A 16,529-nucleotide genomic window follows, 5' to 3' on the forward strand; every position below is an offset into this window, starting at 1 on the left:
GTCCATCAGCAGTCTTCACCATGACGCAGCAGATCCCAGCCCTTGACAGCACTAGAGCTGAACATGAGAGCAAAGCCTGAATTTCCCAGCTTTCCTCCTTCCTGTCTCAGCTGTCACGGAGCAGATACGCATCTCGACGGCTGAGGGACGCGACGCAGACCCATCCCCTCTACCTCACCGTCTCTTCACGGAGACCGCCAACCTCAAACCAAACAAAGCATGAAACAACTTTCATTTACGCTGCATTTACCCCGTTGCATGCCGGGCTGCCAAAAACGAGGAATAAATCTCGCCTGTCTTCTTGCATTTGAACGCCAACCCCACCCGGCACAAAGAAGCGTCCCCTCCATCAGCTCAGCCACCCTTGGACTAATTTACTGCTTGATATTCGGCTCTGATCCCACCACACCCTCCGCTGTTTGTTATTCTCATCGGTCCCAAGGCGCTGGATTAGTTTGCCATAAATTATTCAAGCGTTGTGTACCTTATTTCAAGGTGCACTGGCCTGGGGACTTTCAAAAGTAAGTAAGGGTGGGGGGCAGGGAGGGGAATGGGAGAGATCCACGACACCACGCCTGTCTGGGTGTCACCTGCCCCATCGCACAGTGGTGCTCCATTACCGTCGTGACGGCCTGTCAGCGTTCCAGGTGTCCAGCGCTGCTCCCGATCGCGGCCTACGCTGGAAAACATGTACAAAGTGTTGTAGATGGAAAAGCTTTGGAGAAAAGAAAAGACGGACGGAAAGAAAGAAAAGAAGGATGTAGACTGTTCACACAGAGACGGGAAGTCCTAATGTTTCCTTTTTTAACATTTCCCTGACTGCACGCCATCTGTTGTACGATTAAACTGATGCACTCGCAGGTGTGACCGTGACTCCCGAGACTGACCAGGGTAATTGCATTCTTCCCACCTAATTCTCATCCCTGGAGCGCAAGTGGGGGTTCAGTTGGTTTCCAGGGGAAAAAAAGTCTAAATTAAAGAACATCTGGTATGTTTTTTTTTTTTTTTTTTAAAAACTTGACTAACGAGGAAAGGCAACCAAAAATGAGAGAATAAACTCAACACGACCCACGGCAAGAGATTGGGGAAGAACTCAGGGATGAGGAAGGAAGAAGAATAGACATGACATCGCTGATGATGCCGTCCCCTTAGCTCATGTTTGAGGCCTCACCCCCTCCCATAATTCCATTGGTCACACTAATGGGTTTCACAGCACTGCACCACGTGCAGAAAAAATCTCAACTGGGACTGGGGCATGGGGCATTAACCGTATCCATCCTAGAACCACAATCTCTGTCCAGCAGGTAAATCAGCAGAGTTGCAAGCTCTGTGATTGACATCTTGGGGGTCAAAGTGTCACACTATCAACGCCTAATATAAGACAGCTGCTCTTTTATGTTTATTCAAGCTCTTTGGTTAAATACCTTGCTCTAGGGTAGAACAAGAGGCTCCTCCTCAGATCTTAGTGAGGGGCTTTCTATGGTCCCAACTCCAGGTCCTTAATCAGAAGCCCCCTGCTGCTAGAAGAAGTGGAATAAAGCCGCGGCGCATCCGCATGCAGCTAAAGATAAAAGTTAATCCGTCTGCTGGGGGCGACCGAGCAATGGCTGTGGAAGAATGCTGGATGGACTGGCTATCTCCACAGGCGCCCATCCTTCTGCCAAAGGATGTGGGATCCATGGACAAGGGGAGGAGTCTGTGCAGTGCATCCGTCTATAATGGCAGGACGAATCAAAGCCCATCTAAACCAGCTCTGCCCCCTGCTGTCATTCTATGCACGAATCAGAAAGCAGATCCACGGAGCCATGTGACTGGTGATTGGCTCAGAGGCCAGAGAGGTGTGTTCCAGAAAAGGACTTTTCCAAAAGCCTCAATGGCGGGGGGGGACTTTATTGAACCAAAATCCTTGAATGGCTCCATAATTCAGAATGCTCCTCTGACACAACAAGTTTAAAATCACAGCATGTCAAAAGTTGTAAAAAGGTGGATGACATTTGACAGTATGGTTTATATAAACAGGCAGCGATCTTCTCAAATCACGAGCTTCAACTAACGTGGTACCAGGAAACAGACAGAAGTCATGTTTTCTGGAGAGGGGAAAAAAAAAAACATTAAAAATCACACGTAACAAATAACACCTGAACTTCCAGTACGATATAATCCTATAGTTATTCTGAATAGTCTCATTGCTCTACAGGTGCTGTTACACAGAGCATAACTTTTCCCACTATTAAAATCTTCAACGAAATAGATATTTACAAAGGTGACAAACTATTCTTGCTTTGTCCAGCATTAGTACAGCAGTAACTGAAAACAGGAATAGAAAAAGCAATGAAAAAAAAGTAATATCAAATTCAGCAGTCTGGTTAAAAGGCTAAAATGGTTAAAAAATATAGGAATCCCAAAACCAACAAGATTTGGTCAATCGCTACCCCCCAGAAAGAATCCTGAGCTCTTTCATTTCTGGCTGCTTTGTGGTAAGAAAAACTCAAGTTCATCAATAGCTAGTCTTGTCCCATACATGGTAGAAAGAAGGACCCTCAGAGCTGCTGAATCCCTCCCACATCCAAGAAGGGTCTCAAACCCACCTCTTTGAGAGCCACTTCTCTCCTGATGTCCTGACAGCCACTTAAGAGTCCAACACCATCTGCTATGATTATCTATGTATTTGCTATTTGAATGTCACACTTCTATGGAAGCTACCGGAAGGATGTGAACCAGCAACATGGTGATGTCAGACACACAAGCTGTGAATGTAATCCGGTGTCTGTGTCTAACGCTCTTTGTCAGTTGTTCACGGCGTTTGCTGCATTGGAGAAAATTCTCCACTAAATGCAAAAAAATAATAATAATAACAACTATGAATATTATGAAAGTGATACAATGTAAACAGCTGGTAGAGTAGTGGTTAGAGGTGTTTTCTTTGGATCCAAAGGTCACAGGTTCAAATCTCCCCTATGGCTATAGTACCCTTGAGCAACATACTTACCCTAAATAGCCCAAGTAAAATGACCCAGCTGTTCAAGTGGGTAAATAATCATGTTTTCAAAAAAAGGCTTAATATTGTAAATTGCTTTGGAGAAAAGCATCGGCAAAAGGAATAAATGGAAACTTTGATATAAACATAAAGAAGAATGCCACAAGCGGATAATTTGAGATATTAAATCCACGTTTACTTGTCTGACAGGTTACGCATGTTTCAGCCGGTAAACACATAACTAAATTACCGTCGCTGCTTGTGTTCTTCCTCCGAGGGCAGTTTTCACTCGAGCTCAGTCCTGCGCGAAGGTCTAATGGCAGTATTACGTTACGGTCGGGTGACAGGCGGCATTTGTGCTTGAAGTGGTGGAAATGCTGTGCAGAGCTGGGATTTGATGCTCTCTGACAGCACCGAGCTCCCGAGTGGTGTTTCGCTCTGCCTCTCCACCTGCCGCTCTGCACGGCTCGAGCGAGGCCGTAGCGTCCTTCTCCATCTCATCGACCCTCTGCACAAGCGGCCCCGCTGAGGGGGTGGATCTCAGTGGATCGCTCCAGTAAATCAGATAAACAAACATACACGCACCAACATACAAATGGATGCGCGGGCATAGGACCCGCATGCATAATGAGCACATGCACGCGCACACACAAAAGCCCTCACGCACGCCTCGGGGGATGCAGTTATTTCTGCACAAAGGTCAAAAATCCACAGATGTAAACATAGGGATAAAGTGTAACGTTATATCTAAGCTGCTATGGATTTTAAAAAAAATCTGAATATAAATAAAAAGGAAGGATCGGGGGGGTGACGAAAGTGCTGACTCAGGCACCGCGCCTGTCCCAGGGCGCCGGGGACGAGATGTGAAAATACCGACAAGCCTGTGCCAAGGGCGACCCTGCTCGCCGCTTTCGCGCACGGAGCATCATGGGAAAGGGGGGTGGCGGCACACGGATGACCGCCAGCGGACCCCGTCACCTGTCACCCAGCCCTGCCTCCTGGCCATCACCGGGGTACCTGTGAATAAGACGACCGACTGCAGGAAGAAAATGAGAATGAACTGATGACGACCCCACCGCTCGTCTCCAGTTCAGCAGAACGACGAGGACCGCAACAAACAACAGCAAAAAGAAGAGGGGAAAAAAACCCACTGCGTTGCTTTCGACCCCACAAACCAGCGGAAGGTTTTAAAATCTGGTCACACGCTACACTCGGAGGTAACCGTGAATGTCGATTTTCTCAACAGACAAATAAAAATCAGGGCTGCTGAAGGCCTCCAGGGGACACAGGTCACACTCAGTGTATAATGGATCAAGTTCCGAATGGCAGATCTTCTCCGGAAGCACTCCAAAGCCTTAAAAAAAAAAAAAAAAAAAATCAGGATTTTGAACTGATGCTATTTCCTGTTTTGAGCAGGAGTGACAAAGAGGCAGACTGAGATGCTGGAGCAGAATCAGTGCTCAGGTTCTGTAGTCACAGTGATGCACGGCACAGGAGCAAGACATCCCAGCATGCCTTGGGTTACTGTCTGTCCATTCTCAAAGCTTATCTGAATCTTGTCCAGAGGGGCTGCTTAAATAAGTGGCACTCTGAATGGTGTGGCATTGGGACTAAAAGCCATTTAAGGAAATAAGGGGCTGGGAAATTAATTAAAGCAAGAGAGGCGATAAGACGGCAGCTGTCTCGATGCTTCCGGGCAGGGAACTCTTCACCCGGGTGTTAGTGTTTTCGACAGAGGGGGGCACAAAATTGAATGCAGTAGCCTTTTCTATTTTTTTTTTTTTAAAAGATAGAATGCAGGATGTGCAGATGGTCACAGCCCAAGCCCATGAGGAGCAATTCTGGTGGACTGGCCTCTTTCACAATCGTTTGGCCGATCAGCCTCTTGCACCCTGAGCTTCCACTGTGATCAGATCAGCGTGTCTTATCGGAACTCGTCACCGTTCCAACTATCCACCCTAAATCCACGTATTGTTTACTGCTCAATACGCTCTCCGGGGGCCCTCGCGGCTCCACGGCAGAGCAGAAGCTCCAGTGAAACTGCAGAACCAAAGTCACAGAGACAGTGCAAAACAAAACAACATGTAGAAAAAGATGAAAATCATGTTTTTCATAGCTGTCTACTATCACCTCTCCTCTCAGACAAACCAGAGGTCACCCTCAAAGCCGGCAGAGCAGGGTGCAGGTCACGGGTTCGACCGCTCCACGAGACCCTACTTGCTCACCTGGCCGAGCGGCAGCGGAGCGATGGAAGTAGCAACTGATTAATGGAGAAGACAGGAAGGCCCCAAATGAGGTCTGAATGGAGAAGGACGAGGCGGGGTGGGGGTGAAGCTGGGGTGAAGCCTGGGTGGGTCAGGAGAATTAACTTGAATTACGTGGAAAAAGAGGTGCCGTGATTTAACAAGGGACGGAGGAGATGGGATGTCATTTTAATGGCGAGTGTGCGTGCGTGTGAGTTGTGCGCGAGGGTGCGGGCGGGGAGGACACGAGGAATGAAAAATCGACTGACATCCATTTGAAGCGAGCAGCGAGTCTCAAACCGGTGGCCACAGTAAATGAAACTGAGATATTACACCGAAATGAGAGCAACCTCAGCGTGACTGGAATGTAACGCGGTGTCATTTTTTCCTTGCGCTGATATGATACGCCAGCAGAAAGGGTTCACTTTACCAAACATTTAACACACTTTGAACAGTAATAAGTACGTGACTTTGGAGTAAACAGCCCCGAAATGCATCATCCCCATCCGCAGGCCCCTTGTACAAGTCAAACTGTCGCCATCCGCTCTGCGACAGATAAATGTAATTGAGAACTCACCAAAGAGCCGTGAAGGATAACAATTACAGTAATGAAAGCCAGATTAATGTCCGACATCGATTACTTCTCACCGTATGACACCGACTATACAAAATGAATCTTTCATTGGCACCCAACGATATAACCGACTTCTCATCCGCTGGAGAAAGATAACGGCGCACAACTTCCTGACGGGCGTGATCCTTTTGAAAAGCTTCCATAGCTGACAGTGCATGCAAACCATGTCTTCTGCCCTTAAAATTAAAATTTCATCACAACACAGCTCTCTCATCAATATTATATCAATGGACCTCTCGATCTGCTCGTGTCCTTCCACCGTCCCTTAGACACTGGTACTTTCCAGAAACTTCTCAGGTATTTGGGTTTCCTACAGGACGAAAACAGTTTAAAGCATCACGCTCGGCCACGGAACATCTGTTTATGTGAACCAGAGGTGAAACACAAAGCTGGTTTGCTGGAGTTTGTTCTCCATTAGACCGTTGAACCAGTTAAGCCAGAGAGAGCCAGATCAAATGGCGTTAGCGCCAGCAGCTCAGTGAGAGAGGTGCTAAGCTCTTCTGTTAGTGAATGCCCAGAATGCCTTGCACCCTTGGTCCTCAAGGTTGGGACCTGGCAACCGAACAGAGAGCAGAAGAGACAGCAAGGCCCAGTTTCACTCTCGGACCACGCTGGGCTCCACCGCAGCAGCCTTAACCATCCCCCGTATCGCGCACAAGCGCTTGGGTTGAACGAGGAACCATCTCCGCTATTCCAGCCTATTCCAGGGTGGCTTAATTAGTGTAATTATGCATTCAGATGAAAATATCTAGAAACCCGCCCAGTTTCCAAAACATGTTTTTAAATCAAAGTTGTTTTTGAATTTCTGACGCAGTTGGTGTAGACCAATTTGGAGCAAATAGTAATATCCAGCGGAATGCCGGCGTGCGTTTGCCCAGATCCGGGTTGTGCTCCATTGGCAAAATCAAAGCATTTTCTGGGAGCGCAGAAATCTGACTCCGTCAGTCCGGGTTGAACGCTGCAGCGATTCTCGTCAGAATTCCGAACAAACACGCACACTGGCTCCGTTCACCTGACTGCCTGAGCTCGGTCCGGCCAACCGCTGAAACTCTCTCCCACGCACGATGGATCTTGTCCAAAAGTGCACAGCCACGGTGCCCTGCGTACACCGATAAGCTCCCCGACTGCCCTCAACCTTCCCCCAGCACCTCCCTCATCATCTCAGCCACAGGCGAGATCAGATGCTAAGTGGATAAAACTGGGGGATGCTGACCTGATTGCTGGGATGATGTGAAAGTCTGATTTGAATATGTGATTCTTGTTAGGAGCAAGTTGTCAGACCCTGCGATGCAATCAGCGCAAGTCCTGGCCTCCAATCACGACCATCGCCAGAAACCCTTCGTCGCTAAATCCCTTCCCGCCTCAGCAAACCGACTGCTTAAAGGCATTTCCATGGCACTCCTGTCAAAACCAGGGCACACGCCAGCTGCAGATGCACATCCATAGGCAGCGAAGGAACAGAGGAGGAGTACAAAACTCCATCGACCGGCAGCTCAAAGTAAAGATGACCAACCCTTACCTTGCCTGACATCCCGAGGAGCAACAGCGATGACTTTCTTGGAGTGCAATTCCGTGACGCAGCAGTCATCAGGCGTTGTCAAGATGACGTTGGAAACAGAGGAGGAGGAGTCATTGTGGGGTGTGGCAGGGAGCAGCGGAAGGGGCGGGGCCACGTCCGGGCAGACGCAGCCGGTCTGGGTGATGCCACAGCGCTCGCCGGGCCGCCCGACTCGCAGGCACTCCTCAAACCAGCGGCACAACACGCCGCAGGTGAACTGGCTGGAATTCTCGTTGTTGATCAGCAGCACCTCCACCAGGCCGAAGGCCAGTGTCTCGGCAGCGACGGGTGCCGCCTCGGTCTCCGCCCCTCCCGCCAGACACACTTGCACGAAGTTCTTGTCAAACTGCAGGAAAGCGTGGGTGCCGGTGGTGCGGCACAAGTCCACGGCCTCTGGCGGCCGCTGTTCCGACGGGGCACAGGTCTGGTTGGCGAGGTAGTGGTCCAGGGGCAGCACGGTGGGCCGGAAGCCCAGGCAGGCCCCCGCGTGGCGGTTGAAGCGAAAGTAGAGCGAATACTTGGTGGGGTCCGGGTTCTCCACGGTCCAGGAGCAGCCCGAGGCTGGCGTTGGGAAGAGGTCCCTGAGCGAGAAGGAGCCGTAGAGCACCCCCGCCACCAGCGAGGAGCACGGGTGGCCCTGGCCCAGCAGCTCCACACCCCAGGCCAGAGCGAGAAGGGATGACAGCACAGACAGACAGAGCCGACCAGCAGTGTTCATCCTATGTCATTTGTCCTGCAGACAGAGAGAAGCAGAGAGGAGCATCACAATCAGTCTCAAACACAACCCAGCTCCTTCTCTTTCATCCACATCCAGAATTACACTTGCAAGATCTCAGTCAAAATTTTGATCGCCTCGTTGCAAAATCTCGATCACCGCAACTACAAAAAACATTCCTCAAAGACAAACAGGTCTCGTACCTCCCATTCCACGTCACCGAGCACCCGCGCAATATTTTGCTCCCATATCCATCTTCCGCTCAGGCCCATTGACAAAGACACAAGACTCTGAAGGAAACCTCTTGGTCCTTCCAGATGAAGGCTAAGTTGTACTTATTCTGCTCTGGTAACTCATGGCCTGCTCTGTGAGCGCTGTGATTCTTTGCACTGAGGCTCGACTGAGGACAAGCCGATGGGAGGGAGACACAGCCCTGTTGTCCTCTTGCCATGCCATTGCCTTTCCACTTGCCACAACCCCCTCAGCATCCCACAGGTAGACTGGTCCTTCACAGCGACTCCTGGAAACACATTAACGCCATCGCCATGGAGGGTGTTTTCCTCCAATCCCTGTATATTTCTTCAGGCACAGAGCTCCTCATTTGGAGCCTTGAGTAAAAACAGAACTCTCCACTTGAGCGCAGAAACACACACACACACAGACAGACACAGAAAACGGTGAAGGAAAGCAACGTCTCTGCAGTCTCAGATAGCGACCGAGATTATAATGAGGCACGAGGATGATTCAGCTTTCTTCAAAGCAGTGTGTTGGCTGACCAGTTATGCTGCAGTCCTTAGGTAGGTTGTATGGGCAGGCAATTTTGCAAGCATATTACTGTATTTTATGTGTGTAGGTGGGTCATTTAAAGATTTAATTAAAATGATTTGAACAGCATTCATTGCTAACAAATAGTAGAATCGGTATTGAAACCCGGCTTCTCAAAAACAACCTGTACTTAGATTTTTTTTCCTTTCAAAATCATGTTTACCACAGGGGGTGTGGTGGTGCAGCGAGCTTGGCTGGGTGACGGCCCGGCATCCCGTCTTGGGTGTGTCCCCTCCCCCTCCAGCCCTGCGCCCTCTGTTGCTGGGTTAGGCTCCGGCTTGCTGTAACCCTGCTTGGGATAAGCGACTTCAGACAATGTGTGTTTGTGTGTGTGTGTGTGTGTGTGCGCAGATTTACCACTAAATCACAGTTAATACAAGGTCCCTGAAACCATGAAAGGTATACACTTTGTAGCCAGTGCTACAATAAATTAAAAAAAAGATTTTATTAACTGTCAACAACATCAAACTTATTTCAAAAGGACATTCAAAATGTTTCCCCAAACTCCTATTTAATTCCCGCTGTTGACTGATTCATCTCATAAACTGCAATGTTCTCCGTCTTGTTGCTGAAATTCGACAGAAGCTGTAAACACCGTGAAAGTGAATTGAATTTAAATCAGTCTCACCGTTTTCTTCTGTTCTGGGTGCACTTTACCTCCATCTATTGGCTCAGCAGTTAAATACAGGTCACATCTGTGCCACTACAGGCTGAAATTTTAGTCGAAGAAAACAATTACAAACAAATGAACTGGAAAACGTGCACATATTTGATAGTTCCTGATATGTAACACTTAACCTACCACCTGCGCTCAAAGGGCACAAACCGGAGCAAAAGATGGAAATGATCTTTCCGGAATGATCTGAGCAACACGTGATTCCAGTTTCAGCATGTCATGATACCCCAACAGGCAGGTTGCTCTGACAGTGGATGAAAGGAAGGTAAACGATGATCCATTAGCCTTCCATAGCCCTGCCGCTGACTCCATCGAGTTAAATCTGCCCATCGCTATGCTGATGAACCATGTCTCCACACAATACATTTATTCAAAAAAAAAATAAAATAAAAATAAATGAAAAAAAATCACAGTCAATGTACACAGTGAGGAATGCTTTTAAAATAAATGACCTGAGTGAACGAACGTTACTGGGCCATTTCCCTCCTTTGCCATTAGTCCTTAGTGGTTTCTGGCATAGAGTCAGCAAACCCCTCATTTTCCAGAGACCTACAGTGTTTTGATCTCACATTCAATTTCCTGCACACAGTGCACAACATTTAAGTTTAATTATATACTTTCAGGATTCAAAAGAGCATCAAAGCCCAACACACAGAAAAAATCAACATGAATGATTACTGTTCAAATTCACTGGGACAAATAATTCATAAATAACTGCTATTTCCTTAGAATCGTTGTAAAAAGCATTATTCCCACTGGGCCGTGGCACAAATAACCAAGCTATAAATTTCATCTTATGCTTCAATGTAAATCACAAAAAAACCGCGCACATAAACAGAATGAGAACGAATGCGTGCGACTGGCACAGCTGCAGCCCCTTAGCATTCATAGAGGAGATGAATTATCTTGCATTAGAGAGAACCGCGTTACGACACAAACGGGCCGCTCCGGTAACCAAAGCGGTGCCGTTTTTTGATTTATCTCTGCGGATAATCAGTGAGGCGCCGGCGACAAGCCGAGAAAGACTGCGCTGGCGCAGGTTAGCGGGGATGCGCTGGCTCACGCTCCTCCTCTGTTAATTGGTTCTGGAATCCCGGGTAACACGTTCAGAGACAAGATGGGGAGTTGGGGGTGGTGGGGCGCTCGCCACACAGGGCTGCCGCACACTCGCTCGCTTGGCACGGGAATGACAAGTGCCTGGCGCCGCAGCCAAACAGGGGATGCGAAGGGAACGGTAAGTCAAGTCAGCAACCCTTAGTATGATTATAGATTTCGGGAAAGCCACAGAAGAACCTCAAATGTATTATTCCTCAGGATTACCCTGGTGGCGAGCACCGCGAGGTGTGATTCATCATCTCGAGTGTCTCAGAAATGCGATACAAACAGGCAACTCACTCCGCTCCAGTAGAACAATGCCAAGCGATCTCAAGCGGTGAGGCTCGGAGCCCGAGAGACTCGGATCTCGCAAGAGGTGCGACAAGGATAATTTTAGAGACTTCCTTCCATGCAGGGTCAGGATCTTCACCTGCCCGTTTCTGTTCCGCACATCACAGTGTTGATGGCAGCAGATGAGGTGAAGATCAGCCTGTGCCCCGCTGACCCTTCTCGGGTGAGCCGTGTCCCAAGACCGCACGAAGGTTCTCGGTTCTGGCTCCGTTGTGGTGGAAAAACCTCCCCCTCTCACTCAGAACTGCTGAATCTCTGTCCACATTTAAAAAGGGTCTAAAAACTCACTTTTTCCAGACTCACTTCACCCATCATCTCTTAAATTCATCTAGGGTGTAAATGTTCATGCACTATAACTTTATACCAGTAACACTACTATACACTAGTAACACCACTATAACACTATAACAGCTATTCCTGTAATGTAATGTAAATGTTGATATGTATCTCCAGAAAAAGAAAAAAAAAAAAAAAATTACAAGGAAATTGATCCGGAATCGTGGATATTCGGATGAAGTCCTCTGCAACTACTTGTGTGATGAACATTTGTTCATGCCCTGGAAAGAAACTAACTGCACTTAAGAATCGCACGTCTGCATCTAAGTGTCTCTCTCTGCTAATGTAATGAACACATTGTATTTCCGATGAGATGTACGTCGCTTGGGAGAAAAGTGTCTGCTAATGAATACATGTAAATGTAAGACTGGACCTCGGCATGCACTTTGAACCAACTCAGACATAGATGAAAGACGGTGAAGGCTATAACCTGAAATATTACTAAAAAAAATATTACCAAACAAAATATTATTACTCCCAAATACCAACCCATACACTTTATTAGCTCAAAAACTTTTAATTACATTTTAACATTCATCACCTTTTCAGACATCTACGGATGGGTTGCCGTATCTAGATAAGTTGGGGAAAAATGGTCATGTAATTTTTTTTTTGATTAAGTACATGACTTTTAAAAAGTTGTAAACACTGACAACCCGTCATTGTTAAGGGTGCTGTGACAAGTAATTAACTGTCTGTAGTACTCAGTGTAAAAATTATTTTTTTTTAAAAAACAAACTGCATGTTTTTTAATAGAATTTAATGCTGACCAAACTGGTCCTGGCCTTCATGATGGTAAATCTGTTCCTGCTTTGTACTTTTGTCGATGACTGCAATGATTAAACCGTTCTTTACTGCGAAGAAAATAGCAAACCCAGTGAATGAAAGGGCAGCTCTAGACTGACCGATCTTCCAAAGACTTACTGCTGTTGCTTTCATCAGCTTATTTATTCATTCCCATTTTTTCATTTCCTTGATACATTCTCAAAACAAAGTGGCAATCAATTCGTTTGTTGTGCCTTAATTAATTCAACTTTAATTTGAAAATAAGAATTAATGAAGGCGATGTGTTTTGGATCTTCTTGGTAAATACTGGCCTGTAGCTTATTTACAACAGAAGTGGGCTCTTCAAAGTTAAGTTCTACAAGATGTCTAGACTGTGTTCGAAAGCCTGAAAATCAGAAATTTAAGAGGTTAAATTCCCACCTCCAGCTGAAGGACCTTTGAGAAAGGTACTTCTGCCCTAAATTGCTCCAATAAAATTACCCAGCTATATGGGTAAATAATTTTTAGTATCTTAATGCTGTCAGCAAAACAAATAATCCATCCATCTATCCATCCATCCATCCATCCATAAATTTAAATAAAAATGTATTATTTCATAGGTTACCCAAAGGTTATATCCAAAGTTACTTGCAGTCATTACCAATTTGCACAGTCTGATATTTACGTGAGATATGAACCAGGTAACAGATTTGTTGGATGTTGTCCTAGCATCCCTCAGCATACTGGTACAGTAGGGCGGAACTTCAAGCCAATATGAAGATGAACAGGGTGAGTAACCAATCTAACTGCATTAATATACTGTAATGGGACTGTTGAAAAAAAATGTGCATTATTGCTTTCTTTTGCCTTCACCTTCTCATCTCTTATGAATATTTGGTGAAGAGAAGCATTAGGGATATCACGGAGGAGCAGTCAAACTGGACTCAGACAGGCCCTAACAACATTCCATTGCTTCCTGGAGCAGAAAAAGGTCAGACAGCATTTCTTTCTCTATCAGTGAGATTTACAGTCTAGGAAAAGCCAGGAAGAAACCTGAGCCACTCTGGATGGTATCTCAAGGACCCCTGGAGACAAATTTTATTCCAACTTGCCTTCAGGTGCCCATTGTTGCTTTGGTTGAGGGTGGACATTGCTTTCTGCAAAAGTATTTTAAGAAACCACTAATGCTAAATTCCATATATTATTAGTAATTTGTTATTTTGCTTGGGGTGTGGTGGCGCAGCGGGTTTGACCAGGTCCTGCTCTCTGGCGGGTCTGGGGTTTGAGTCCCGCTTGGGGTGCCCTTGTGACGGACTGGTGTCCCGTCCTGGGTGTGTCCCCTCCCCCCCTCCAGCTTTGTGCCCCGTGTTGCCGGGTTAGGCTCTGCTTTGCCATGACCCAAGTTGGGACGTGCAGTTTCAGACAGTGTGTGTGTGTGTGTGTGTGTGTGTGTGTGTGTGTGTGTGTGTGTGTGTGTGTTTGTTATTGAGCTGATGCTATAAACACCATCCGAAGAGGTGTCCAGCATTCGTAGAAATTGAACACATTAAATGTTCATTTTTCCTTGCAAAAGAAAGTTCATGCCTTGTGCTAGGCATATAGTGTAACATTCAGGTATAGACCACCACAACAAAATATGAATGAACAGATGGCTACTTTCACTGGAGTTCAGTATAACCTCGATCTAGGATACTGAAACCAGCAATATTCAGGTAAGTACATGTTGAAACACTAACTCCTTCAGTAAGCAATGCTAAATTCTTTTCAAATTAGATTTAGACTGTTGTCCACATGAGGTGTGTGTGTGTGTGTGTGTGTGTGTGTGTGTGTGTGTGTAGTTGGGGTGCTTCTGTTAAAACTTTTAAGCAAACCCTCCATCTGCTGCTTTTTACCCAACTGCTGCCACCAGAAAATGTGATTAGCCTCAGTGCCATGTGAATCTCTTGAACCTCATTCCAGCCTGACTCCAAGGTGAGGTTAGCTTCACCACAGAGAAGACCCACGGGGGGAGGCGGGCAGCAGATGGGAGAAACCGCATGTCACCACACTTCTGAAGACCCACTTCATTCACAGGTCAGCCGGGGTTACGGAGACTGATCTCCGGCAGACTGACAGGTGTGGAGACGTCGCGGTTCCTGTCAAACATTCCTCAGCATTGTGGATGTGATGAGGTTCCAGAGCTCAGAGCTTTCTCGCCTGTTCAGGAATCTCTGTCCGTTAAAAAAAAAAAAAAAAAACTAGTCTTCCTTCAGGTCATTTCCAAAAATTTTAATTCAGTCCAACTGCTAAGGTTCAGAGGAACATGCCCTTCAATCTGCTGATGGTGCAGCGGAAAGAATTCAACAGATTCAAAATGACAACCTCGGAGAAAGTAGGCAGCTGGGGAGGCTAAAGCATAGATGAGCACCCCTGTGGAGGACAGAGACGCTCGAGGGGAAAGCAATCCTCCCCTTGGACAATATCCACAAAGAAGTCTTATTCTACTCAGCTCCTGGTCTAGGACATACTACCAGGTCTAAAGCAACTCCTGCCTGGTCTTCTGGTCTCCATCATCAAGTTGTGACAACCATGGAGGACGAGGATGAGTAGGCAGTGCCACCATGTCAGCCTCAAAGGGACAGAAAGTAGGGAGACACTACAGAGATCTCCAACAGAGCCTCTGGTGAGATCTCACCTGAGATGGAAACCTTAATAAGCAGATCTGGGGATGCCCTCATCCCGGGCGACTCATCACACGACTGCGAGAGAGGGATGCAGTGCAAAAGACAGTTTGAAGGAGCTGTTGGCCAGTTTGCAAAAGTGCCCGTTAAGTGGGCCCAGTACAACACAGCCGTTATGATTATATCCCCAAAGCAATTTCCACAAAGTAAAGGTCACATCTTGCAACCGAGGCGACGCCACAGCAGTGTCAATCGCGACCTCTTTAATACCACGTCCCAGCAGACCGCAACTCCACTTGCTTGCTCACCTCTGAGGTGCAGTAATAAATTCAGTGAGGACCTCATCTCCTCAGTGCAGTTTAATCGTGGACGAGGTGTCGGGTGCTCCAAGCTATCGACGCGTATCACATTTGTTCTCGGGAGGTGCTGGGAGAGGTGGACGTGGTTAGAAGGACAGGGCTGGCATGCATGTCACACACTGCTCTATGGACTGCAGCACACAAGTCCAGCAAGGGGAATAGCAGTCAGAGCAGCCACCTTGCAATTGGTGTACCTACAGACTTCTCCTCCTGTTGTAGCACTGTCAATTAAGGCACATACCTCGAACTAATGTAAAAATTACCCAGCTGTAAATAAAAAGGGGAAAATTACTGAAGCAAGTCCCTTTGTCGAAAAGCTAAATAAATACATCATAATGTAAATCCGTAAGCACAGAAATCAATTATTTTAGGACATCCTAAAGTGAAACTACATGAGACCCTGAATCCATCATCCGATGCGCCACGTCGTCACTATGTGTGGGATGCTAAAGCCTTTTTATGAAATTCTTTGCATTTTGTGGTTTTGGGGTCATGAATTATAATACATTTAATTGAAAAAAGGGGAAAAAAAACAGCACAGTTTCTTTTTCCTTTGACCATACGTTGCAGTTATTATTTCCTGCTTCGACTGGCCAGTTGGCAGCGGCCGGCAGTCTTAAATACAGTTACCCCCAGGCCATGTTGAAACCTTGTTTTTTAAATGTCAGCTTAAGCAAAAACAGGCTGGCAAAGTGGCAGCCATCACATGAGGTGGACCACCTGTGACTGCAGGGAGAAGGGTCGCTCAAACCCACAACTCCCCACTCAGTCCATTATGTGGGCTGCTGGTTAAGGACCCCAACTGCTGACCAAATGGAAAGGAACTTAAATACACATCACAGGTTAAAAGCTGTCAAAATGAAATGCACTTTCCACTCTGACTTAAAATGCAGCAATAACAGTGGACAAACTTGGATGCTGAACTGACGCAAACAGACCTTTTTTTCCCCCAACATATTCCCCAAACCAACAACTTCAACACTGCTGCAGGTAAGACCACCTTTCAAGTACCTTCAAAACAGGAAGCCATTAGCCTCAAGTGCTCTTGGATCAGCACTTTCATTTGCTTGCATTTAATGTGTGGAATTATACTTGGGCAATTTTCAATCGTTCGCAGACGAAGTCTGTTCGGATTGGCACGCGCGCCATTTGTTGTCAAGTGAACCCAAACATGCCTCTGTGCTACATTACAGGTAATTTCAGTGAAGCCCAAGGATCTCCATAAGATAGGTCAATTTACTTGGGTAGAAAGGTCAACAGTTATCGCACAGCAATTGTCCTGCTTCACGGATCCAACAAGACGACTCCTGGCGCTCACATTTATGTTACTCGCAT

The 16,529-nt window shown here is 46.8% G+C and overlaps 1 protein-coding gene across 8 annotated transcripts in view; it reads right to left on the reverse strand.

The window, feature by feature from the left end:
- Positions 1 to 16,529, reverse strand: part of adgrb2 (adhesion G protein-coupled receptor B2) — a 188,108-nt gene that overhangs the window by 133,320 nt on the left and 38,259 nt on the right. For all 8 annotated transcript variants that reach the window (XM_029248272.1, XM_029248268.1, XM_029248266.1 and 5 more), the window contains exon 2: positions 7,374 to 8,145. In XM_029248272.1, coding sequence (XP_029104105.1) covers positions 7,374 to 8,130 — 757 coding nt within the window. In that variant the 5' untranslated portion in view covers positions 8,131 to 8,145. The remainder of the gene's footprint in view (positions 1 to 7,373; positions 8,146 to 16,529) is intronic.

Source organism: Scleropages formosus, chromosome 23 (assembly GCF_900964775.1).
Source record: "Scleropages formosus chromosome 23, fSclFor1.1, whole genome shotgun sequence".
Classification (NCBI taxonomy): domain Eukaryota; kingdom Metazoa; phylum Chordata; class Actinopteri; order Osteoglossiformes; family Osteoglossidae; genus Scleropages; species Scleropages formosus.